The following is a 10,762-nucleotide window of genomic DNA, read 5'->3' on the forward strand; positions in this document are numbered from 1 at the left end:
GATATTCTAACTATTGTCACGCACCCTTATTTTTTGTTACCAACATTTCATAAGTATTTGAGTGTTAAAAAGCACATAGTTCGGCCTTAATTCATTGTCGATGACGAGTTTGCTCTCCTCCTTTTCTTCAAGACCTTATAACGTTGGTTTATATTCAAGTGTTGTTATTGGCTTTAGTGATTTTTCGACTTAATGAATTAGCACATAATTTATATTCAAACAAATGATTTTTGTTTACGTAGATTTTTTACATAGATAATCTTTATTAGTTATTTAACTTTTGAATGGTTAAAATTATAATTTACATATAAAAATATATAAACAAGAGAGAGTCTGGTCGCACACATATATACTAGTCCAGATATAAGTATTTTCTGAATGAGTTATGGGTTACGCTAGAACAAAGTGCAGCGATATCTCACTATAAGAAAGGAGTAACACCTCTCCGTCGCTAATTCTAGTTGAGGGACCGAGAAAGGGTGTGCGGTAGTCTTGGTGGAAGTTCGGTTGAGTTGCGACTCTCAGCGTAGGCCAACTTATAGGTAAAACCAAAAATGTAGAGGAGAACGAGGTCTACCGTGCAAATTCTTCACAAATGTTATGTCCCATCGACTTTTACCATTTAAGGGTCAAACGACGCGTCGTCCCTTCCGCTGCCATAAATGGACCTCCAGCCAGTACCAATTAACCCCTGCAAGTAGCTTGAAACCCGAAATGGGACAACAGGAACAGGAAGAAGATAAAGATAATGCCAGTAGATATTATTCTCTTCACTCCTTCTACTAGGGTTTTAGGGGATATTCTTCTTTTTCTTTCTTTCTCTGAAAATGGTACCCTTCTCTCTCTGCCCCTCTCACCCCTCCTCTTCTCCCCAACTCTATCTCTCCCACTTCACCGTCACTACTCTCTCCGACCTCTCTGGCCGTAAACGACGAGCAGGTTCCTGCCGTTTTGTGGTGCTCTCCACCCACTCCAACCCCAAAATCCTCAAGTCCAACCGGAGGTCCCGCTACGGCCAGCCTCTCTCCCCCTACGACGACCAAGATGAGGCCTATCATTTTGCTGACGTGTCCGATGATGACTGGCTCCTCAATGTGAGTTCTTCTCTACTATCTGGCTGTTGTAAACTTGTAATGTGTTGGTTTTGTTGTGTCTGTTGTTGCATTGTTAGTTTGGGTTTCGTTGGGTTTACTTATGTTCTGTTCTTTTTATGTTCTATGTAGGCCTTTTGTTTCCTGATGTGCTAAGAAATGAGAGATTAATGATTTAGAATTCGAAAAGAATCTAATTTTGATGTTTTACATCATTAAAGATTGCAAATTTGGTTGTGGAGTTGGTGTCATTTGTTTACGTAATGTAAACTTCTGTTTGGAAATGTTAGTTCGTTCTGTTTTTGTGAAGTTGAACTGTTGTTCCTTGGGTTTGCTACTCTCAGGATGACTTTGCGGAGGTTTCAGATTTTGTTGCTAATAGGAAGAAGTCCAAACCGCACAATGGTTTCGCCAATGGCCATTTGAATGGCGAAAATGCAAAGGGTGTTGCTGAGAAGAGTTTCGTAAGAAACTATGATCATGATTCAAAGAAAGCAAGGGAAACCGCCTTGGATGTAGCTCGCAAGGGAAAGGTAGCATGAGAATTATTATGACAAGTTGTCGCATTCTTCAAACTATATCATTTCGCGTGAAAGGGAGAGATGTCATTAGTTTTCTTTGATTGCAGCGCTCTACAAGGAAGAATATGGAGGATAGATTCCCTCGCCTATCGGAGGAAATTGATATGGATGAGAAGTGGTTGCCCCTTATTGATTATCTAAGCACATTTGGGTTTAAGGAATCACACTTTATTCAAATGTATGAGAGGCACATGCCTTCTCTCCAAATAAATGTGTGCTCCGCTCAAGAAAGGTTGGAATATTTGCTGAGTGTTGGTGTCAAGCAGAGAGACATAAGAAGAATGGTTTTGAGACAGCCACAAATTCTCGAATATACAGTTGAGAATAATTTGAAGTCGCATGTTGCTTTCCTGATGAACTTGGGTATTCCAAGTTCCAGAATCGGGCGGATTATTGCTGCTACTCCTTCTCTCTTTTCTTATAGTGTTGAGAATTCTTTGAAACCGACTGTAAGATACTTGGTTGAAGAGGTAGGGATTAAGGAAAAAGATCTAGGCAAAGTGGTGCAGTTAAGCCCTCAAATTCTGGTCCAGCGAATTGATATATCATGGAATGCTCGCTGTACTTTTCTTTCAAATGAGATAGGAGCACCCAGAGAAAGTATTGTGAAGATGGTTAAGAAACATCCTCAGTTCCTTCATTATAGCATTGATGATGGACTGCTGCCTAGGATTAATTTTCTTAGGAGCATTGGGATGTGTAATTCTGACATCTTGAAAGTTTTAACTAGTCTCACTCAGGTATGCTTACTTTCTTCTGTGATCACATTTCTTATATTCTTTCTACTTTGAGGTGTATTTGTTCTTGTATCGAAAACATTTGTACTATCCAGATTTATGTAATTGGGTATATGATTTTCTACTGTAGTTTTAAGTGAAAGTGGAAATCTTATCATATCCTGATGGAAAGAGAAGCAGTTTTTTTATTTCTTTCCACTTAACAATTTATTTTTCAGAACATTTACCATTCAAAAGTTTCATTCTTGTTGATGTATGAACTTGTATATGTGCAGGTACTATCTTTGTCACTAGAGGATAATTTGAAACCCAAGTACATGTACTTGGTCAATGAACTGAATAATGAAGTGCATTCTTTGACCAAATATCCTATGTACCTAAGCTTGTCTTTAGACCAGAGAATTCGCCCTCGACATAGATTCTTGGTCTCCTTGAAGAAAGCTCCTAAGGGACCATTTCCACTGAGTTCATTTGTTCCAACAGATGAATCCTTCTGTCAGCAGTGGGCTGGAACAAGCGTAGATAAATATCTTGCTTTCAGGCAGAGATTACTGCTTAGGGAGTTTGCTGAAAAATATGAAAGAAAGGGATAGCTCCGACGTTAGTCCTAGATTATTGATAGCAACTTTTTGAAGCAGAGAAGTCTCCTATAGCAACTCCACTGACTTTGTTGTAGGAAACCATTAGTAGGGTTTTCCATGAAGTTCAAAGTCTCCTATCATCATAGTGACATGCAGAATGCGGGTTGCCTGGTGGTTGACAGTTTTGATGGTGCGGTTTGCTTGTTGTCATATAGTGTATAAATGGTTATATCATGCAACTCCAGTGCCATTATTTTGTACAGGAGCTGCTCCAGTTTTGAGTATATGGTTACATTTTTGGACTGAGGCATCCAAAGGACATTGTTTTTGAAGTTCTAACAGGTACTGACTCGAAAGATAAAAGAAGGTCACTCCGTTCTAACCACTATCAGGTGATTTGTTTTTCATTGAAAAGGAAATGTTACTTTGCAGGACTGACTAGTGGATTTACCATTTGAATTGTCCTTTTTGATTGTCCCTTTTCTGTATTTCTTCATGTTAGTAGACAGTTAGAGCATTATGGGTGTGCTGTTTTGTGCCATTGAATGACCTTCAGATCATTGTTTCTTTATTGTTGTCTACAGTTTTAAGCTTTCTAATGAAGACTTCGATTGCAGGTTGTATTGTATTTGCCTATTATCATGCGGACAAATGAGAAGCTTTACTAAATGCGATTGTCTTAAAATTCAAGAGTCTGTTCTTCTATTAAGCACTTGGATTTCTCGTATGATTTTTGGGTAAGATGAGTTTGTTACTTATTCAGCATTAAAAATACCAAAATTTTATTTCCCTTATTTCCCTCTAATATACACTCCCTATGTATTTGTTTATGTTACCAGCTCGGCATCTTTTTATGTACTTGTTATTACTTGGCTACTAGAGTCTCTTCCCAATTATACGGGTGGTTCACCGTGGTTGTTATGCTAGAAACATTTGATAGACAATGGAGTGCAGCCCTATACCGAGTTTATATTTTGTGTATAGCTAATCGTTTCATCAATCTCGCTCACCTAATGAATGGTTTGATGAGTTTCCTCAAAAAACAAAAATCATGAAAAATGAATAGTTTGATGAGACAATGAGAGACATGTGAATCTCAGACATGTGTTAAATCTAATTGCTGAAACTGTAACAGTAACTCTCTTCAGTGAGCAGCTATGATCGTTTCAGTATCATGTCATGGTCGGAATTGTTCGTTTGAATGACCGGTCTGTGTTTCAGTTGGATGGCTAAAGGATATCTGATTTATGCTTCACCATAATGATTATCTATATAGATGGACTTCCTGATGGTAACAGTGGTAAACTAATGGCAAAAGACGTTTGGGGGGAGATAAGAAAGGGGGTTTTGTTCATCTTCACATAGATGTATAATGCAGTCCATCTATATAGACAATTAGATATCATACACTAGGGAGTCGCCCACTTGAGCTCCAGTAGCAATACCCTGTGTTTCTGTCAAATGAAACTTTCTGGCATTGGATCCGGTCTGTGGCTACAAACTTCAACAGTTATCCATTCATGGCTGCTTTTCAATTGAGATCTTTATCAGATTATCCCCAATTAGTTGGTCGGATGGTGTCCGCTTCAGAAATTAATAACAAGGAAAGTGACACTGAATGAGACAAGGTTGAAGGCTGCAGGCGATCATGTATGGCTATCTGGGCCGGTTTGTCCTTATAATGTGTTCTGCGACTCTGGTTGTGACCTCAGAAAGCAATCCTCTAGTTGTGACCCTTATCCTCAGGGACCTCAGCTAAAAAACCAAGGACTCCGAAGTTAAAGGTATCAACTCTGGTGGGTATTATTAAAACTTGGTAGGTTAACCTGGTGACAGAAAGAAAAATAACCCTCTTCTCTTGGCTCTTAGGTATAATACAGAGAGAACAGAGAAGATAAATCAATGTTTGTGCATGTGTTTTCTAGTATGTATTGATGCTTCCAATGCCTGTGAAAGAGCATAACACATTTCTTTTTACTTTCTCCAAGAGAAATGAACTGCCTAGGATATACATACATGGTCAAAATCTCGGTTCTTTTGCCACCCAATCACATATAGAAGCTTAGCATCGAAGGTAGAATCAATCAGATTAGGCTTTGTTTTCTGAACCATCTATCTTGATCCCCCAAATTTGCCACACTCAATGACTGAGATCCCTCTAACCTAACAACTATCATGTGATAAGATAAAAATTACTGTAAAATTACAAAAAGTTAAATAAAAAAAAAAAAAAAATTAAAAAAAAAACCCACTTTGATCAAACTACTATATATAGTACTTAAACTTATAGTTGGAGTACTTTCACATTTTGTTCATGGTAACAACTATGAATATGAACAGTATATTATTAAGCTCCCTCAAACATCTGCATATACTCTAAACACCTTTCTTCCACTAAAAGACTAACTGTAAAGACCTAGCTGTCTTTGCCTTCTGTGATCAACATTAACATTTACCTGTACTTCTAAGTATTGAATTATGTCGTTCAACCCAGTAGTAGTGATAGGGACGAATGTCAACTAGCATTTCTTCATGCAGATGGTATGTACTTGCAGGAAACTTTTGACAAAGCCGATGAAGCTGTGAAAATGAAGAGAGCTGTTATGTGTAGAACCAAATATGTCATTGCCTTTTGAACTGGTACCTAATCCTAAACTTAACGTCCCTGAACCTATATGACAGCTGAAATGCCACTAGCTATCGAAGTTGCAAATGGGCTATCTGGGAGATTAAGTCCTTGACTGCAACAAAATTAAAAGATATCATTGCCAGGAAAAAAAAAATAACAAGTAGATTTAACAAGCTTCAGCAGAAGAAACAACTTACCTATCTTGGTCGGTGTAGTTGGTGCCTGTATGTTTGGGTTTATCATCACTTGTAGACCCATTGTTTATAACATCTAACAGAAAATCAAAACATTCTGCAGGCGGGAAGTTGAAATTATCTGCATCAAGTACGGTAAATAAGAAGTATAATAGGTGAAGAAAAGATAATTACTCTTTCAAACCTAAGTTCATAAGTTAAAAGAAATTACAGAACCTTCAGAGACCATTCGCCCATCCATTACATAACCAGAATAGGGCTGATTAGCAACCGGTATTCGCGTAAAATGCAGCTGAGCCAGCCTACTCCTCTCCAGTTCAAGTGCAATTTCTTGTTCTTCCAACAGCTTCTTCCGCAGCCATCTAGAATTATTATAGCATCTTGACACTACAAGAATAATGGTGTATTAGCCAGCATGACTCAAAGACAATCTGACACACAACACAGATTAAATTTAGAATTAAATTCAGTTTACCCCCTTGTGGTTTGGGAGTGACTTCATGTTAGTCCCTACACTTTTATTTTCATCGGTTTACCCCTTGAACTCTTCAATTTCTGTCTGCCGTGTCCAAATTCTCATATTCTGTTTGAATTAACCTTTAATTATCAGCATATAAGGTCCGATTTGCCCAAATTATAGATATTGGCCTCACAGTTAAGGTTAAAATTATTAGCAGTTAACGTCCGATTTAGACAGAATATAAGATATTTGGTCACGCCTGAGGAAAATTCAAAAGTTTAAGGGGTAAACTGATGAAATTGAAAGTTTAGGGATTAACATGAAGTAACTCTCAAACCTCATGGGGGTAAACTGAATTTAATTCTTAAATTTACATAAAAGAAAAGCAAACCATGACACTTTATCAAAGCAATTTTATAGGGAAAAAAGGGGATTCATGTCTCGAAGTGTAAACTCTGTGCTACATTTATTTTAACTCGGAGGAAATAAGAGCTTATAAACACCAATGAAAGAAATGTCAGGTTCTACTCACTTGAATGAAACTCGGGTTCCATGTCTGAAAAGTGTGGAGAATAGTGATCAGCTGGCTCCATTCTCTCTTGGTACTTTCTGAATACACCAAAACAAGTCATTTAGCATGGATCAGACATAAGATAAATCCCTTCAAGTGACTGTAGTGGGGTCCTCAAACAACAAACCAAGGACCAAATACAACTCAAACACAACAAAAAACATTTTACAATCATTCTTGATATGTTAAGAATGCCTATTTCAAATGTGCAGGATTAAGTAACAAACACATAGAAGAAGTCAATTCACTATCAGAAACAAATACCCTTTGAAAAAAAAAAAAAAAGGTACTTGTACCAAAGTTTCATAGGACGCACAATGAACATATCCAACAAGAATTCAAGATCATTGTCAAATGTGTTCAGGAAGTTTGAATCCAGTTTACTTCTGTCAGTTGCTTAAGAAGTACAGATTTTTGGGTTATATAAGTAAAACTCTAAGATATATCACTGTTGTTAGCATTAAAAGGTTGATGTCAAGCGTAAGCCATTGATTGCAGAACCATTAAGCAACAATAAGTCGATAACAATCAGACATCTCAATCACAACCTCAAGTGTACTCTCACTTTTGTATACGCATAATATATAGATCTTTACCTTTCAGCAAGCTTTGATTTTTCCCTGTAAGGTTTCACAAGAACACGAGCCCCGCAAACAAAATGAGGATTTCCTTTGGACAAGATCATTGTCACAGTGTCTGCATGTACAAAGGTTACAAACCCAAACATCCTCTTAGGTTGGCAAGGGATCCTTACGTCTTCAACAGGGCCAAAGGTGCTGCAACGAAAACCAACACTATGAGAAATCAATTGAACCCCTGAAAGATTATATGCAAAGAAGACTGAAATACACTTTATTCTATATGAGCTCAAAATTTTGACTTACTTGAAGTAGTTAGAGACATCATCCTCACTAAAGGTGCTGTCAGCTGGAAATGTCAAGTATATTTGCCGTGAACCACTAACAATTGGACCAGGATCGCCTCTCTCATTCCGGTGGTCCATGTATTTTAAAGAGTCTTCAGCTAATATTATTGCGTGCTGCCCATGAGGCCTACAAGTGACACAGATGCACCAGTTAAAATCTATGAAAGACTATCCAGCTAAAAATCACAAAAGATAGGCCAAAAGGAATGCACCTGTCAATCAGCCGTATGCTGCTTCCAAGCCGGGCAAGAAGCTTTGTCAAACTGTAACCAGCTTTCCCATGTCTCTGGCTTTCGGTGAGATAGCCTTCTGCCTGAAGAGATTTTCCAAATTTCTCATAATACATCATTGGCAGAGAAGCAATTGAAATAGGAGTCCCCCTTCTTGATCTAAGCAGCTCAACAATTTCCCACTCCAACTTCTCAAGAGACATGGGCAAGATAACATGATCATCAATAAGGCCATCATTCCCATACATCTGAGAGAAGCTATCTGGAATCACTTGTCCATGGTAATATCTACAGCTGCTTCCATGCTTACAAAAGCCCTTACTAAAGTAGTGACAAATCTTAACCGGAAACTCTAGACTTGAGAATCGTCTGCCTGGTCTAGGACTTAAGCTTCCGCCTAGTGCAGCATCATGATAATAGTACTCATCTGGGTATCCTGAAATCCCAGAATTGAGCGGTTCCATTTGATCCTCCAAACTCAAAAATCGAGCCTGGTTTTGCAGTTCCTCCACAGGATCGGAGAATTCAAATGGCATCATGTTCTGCTTCGAAACAAGTTGGGGATCCCAACAAGGAGTTGGGACCCGAAAGGCTGCAGGAGGCGTAGAAGAAACAGGCGAAAAGGGGGCGAAAGCAGCCGAGGGTGGATTCATGGAAGGTGCTGATTTGCTAGCCAACCGCAGAAGGTCAGCCTTGGCTTTCAACACCACTTGGTGAAACAAATGGTCTGGAGCCAGGGCCAAGCGAGCCATTTCAAGTTCCCCATGACCATGTAAAAGAAGATAACCTATAATCTTTGTAACATTTTCTGGGTCTACCTCCTGTATTCTGCTGATAACAAGTTTTGTAGAGTCTGAAAAATCCATCATCTATCTATTCCCTGCAAATGTCCACACGTAGTGAACTAATTAGCAGAATATTACAGCAAAGAAAAAAAATTCTATGCTACGAAGCACAAACTCACACCTAATAATAACAATAAAAATTCCAGAGAGAAATATTTGCCAAACACAGAGAAAATACCCCTGAATATGAAATCTAGCACAAGAATTTGAAATCTAGGCCCTAATATATAAAACCCTAGCCAGGGATTCAGTGAAAAAGTAAATCTTTCTGCTGCTCTGTCAGAAGATACTGTTACTCGATATAAGCCATAAAAGGAAGTAAATCAAATACAATGAATATATAAAATTAAATGAATCTCATCTCAACCATGGAAAAAAGCTGTAACCAAAGCCAGAAATGGACATTCCTTCAAATCTGGCCAAAATATAATTTAAAAACGCTGTTCTTTCCAAATCTATCACAGACATAAAATAAAGACCACACACAGAAGAAGAAAAACCAGAACACCACACTTACTTTACAGAAAAGAAAACCTCAGAGAACTGCTATCTTGATACACAAAACAGAACCAGAGCAGAATACATGAGCCATAAAAACATATCCCATTTTGGGAAATCTGGGAAATCTCACTTTTGCCTCACCAAAAAAAACCGTTCTTGATGATTGAATCGCATGCTTCACCTTCTAAACTTCCATAAAATTCCTACCACATATTTTTCTTTCAACCTCAAAAACCCAGTTCAAAAATAATCCAAAACAGATTAACAGTTACCAACTGATAAACAAGAACACATATTTATCTCTTTTCTAACCAAAAACACACACCTTTGTTAAAGAAAACAGAAAAGTTTTAGGTTTAACCCAAGAAAAGTGAAACATACCCACCAAAATCATTCAGTTTCCAAGCCTAGCAGAAACTTGTTCAAAAGAAAACAACTTGGAGAGCCCCAACAATCAAACACAATGAGTCTCTGCGTGTGTTTTTACCTTTTTCTTTTTTCTGGGTCCTGGTTACGAGTCCATGTCTAGTAGTAAGTACTCTCACACTAAAAGTTTATCTGGAAAAAATAAATATAATGTTAATCTTCTGAAAACTGCCAGAAACAGAAGCGCACTTCAAATTCAAAAAATCAAATAAAAATTAAAAAAAAAGTAGGAACGAAAATTTAGGCAAAAATATTTCCACAAAATTTTGAATGTATCATCTTCGTAACCGATTCGATTCAAAACCCACGTGAATTACATAAATGCCCGTGTCCTTATTCCAAATTTTCGAAGATAAACCAATAACAATAATAACAAAAACCCTATTATTATTTGGAAATACCTATGTGTGTGCTATATTTAGAAGTTAGAACTCCCGAGTTCCTACTCCCAAGTACAACAACCGAACACTCATGTCGGTTGAGTGCCACGTGTCGGAAATCTGGAAGGTCTTGAGTGGTTATGTGTAGCACAATGTGGGAGTATAAGTCGCCGTTGGATTAAGCATGCAGAGATCACAAAGGGTGTGGGTACTTGAAACCTTGGGAGCATGATGGACAGAGCCACTTGGTACTTTGGAGGTCCCCATTTTGACCTTTGATTGTTTCAGCAGGTCACCCGTATCGGAGTGTATCAAGTACCGAAAGTTCTTGTATGTACCAAGGTACAAGTGAATCAAGTGTTAAAATTTAATCTCAACCGTTCATTAGATTTAGCTTTTACATGACACTAACACCGATATTAACATTGTTAAGAGTATTAAAAAAATGAATAATGGTCAACACAGTAAAACTCATAAATGCAAATATTCAATTGATCAAATTTACCCTGTTTGGATATGCGGACGAATGATGGAAAGTCCATAAGTGCAAGGACTGTTTATTGGGTGCCTGGTTCAAACAAGGAACAATGATCTAATTTATTTTTAATTTA

At 37.8% G+C, this 10,762-nt stretch overlaps 2 protein-coding genes across 2 annotated transcripts; one reads left to right on the top strand and one right to left on the bottom strand.

The window, feature by feature from the left end:
* The first annotated feature begins 827 nt into the window (after nucleotides 1-827).
* LOC101293573 lies at nucleotides 828-3,784 on the top strand. Its single transcript, XM_004295818.1, has 5 exons — nucleotides 828-1,094; nucleotides 1,436-1,624; nucleotides 1,720-2,412; nucleotides 2,685-3,382; nucleotides 3,608-3,784. The coding sequence occupies exons 1-4, from the start codon at nucleotides 828-830 to the stop codon at nucleotides 3,000-3,002; spliced, it is 1,467 nt and encodes a 488-aa protein (XP_004295866.1). The 3' UTR covers nucleotides 3,003-3,382; nucleotides 3,608-3,784.
* A 1,461-nt stretch (nucleotides 3,785-5,245) lies between these two features.
* Nucleotides 5,246-10,145, bottom strand: LOC101308553 (zinc finger CCCH domain-containing protein 18-like). Its single transcript, XM_004294416.1, has 8 exons — nucleotides 9,731-10,145; nucleotides 7,982-8,879; nucleotides 7,729-7,896; nucleotides 7,441-7,620; nucleotides 6,806-6,882; nucleotides 6,030-6,200; nucleotides 5,817-5,934; nucleotides 5,246-5,731 (listed from the first exon to the last, which is right to left on the bottom strand). Exons 2-8 carry the CDS (start codon nucleotides 8,866-8,868, stop codon nucleotides 5,662-5,664), a joined length of 1,671 nt encoding a protein of 556 aa, XP_004294464.1. The 5' UTR covers nucleotides 8,869-8,879; nucleotides 9,731-10,145; the 3' UTR covers nucleotides 5,246-5,661.
* Between the last annotated feature and the right edge of the window lie 617 nt (nucleotides 10,146-10,762).

This window comes from Fragaria vesca, linkage group LG3 (assembly GCF_000184155.1).
Source record: "Fragaria vesca subsp. vesca linkage group LG3, FraVesHawaii_1.0, whole genome shotgun sequence".
Lineage (NCBI taxonomy): Eukaryota > Viridiplantae > Streptophyta > Magnoliopsida > Rosales > Rosaceae > Fragaria > Fragaria vesca.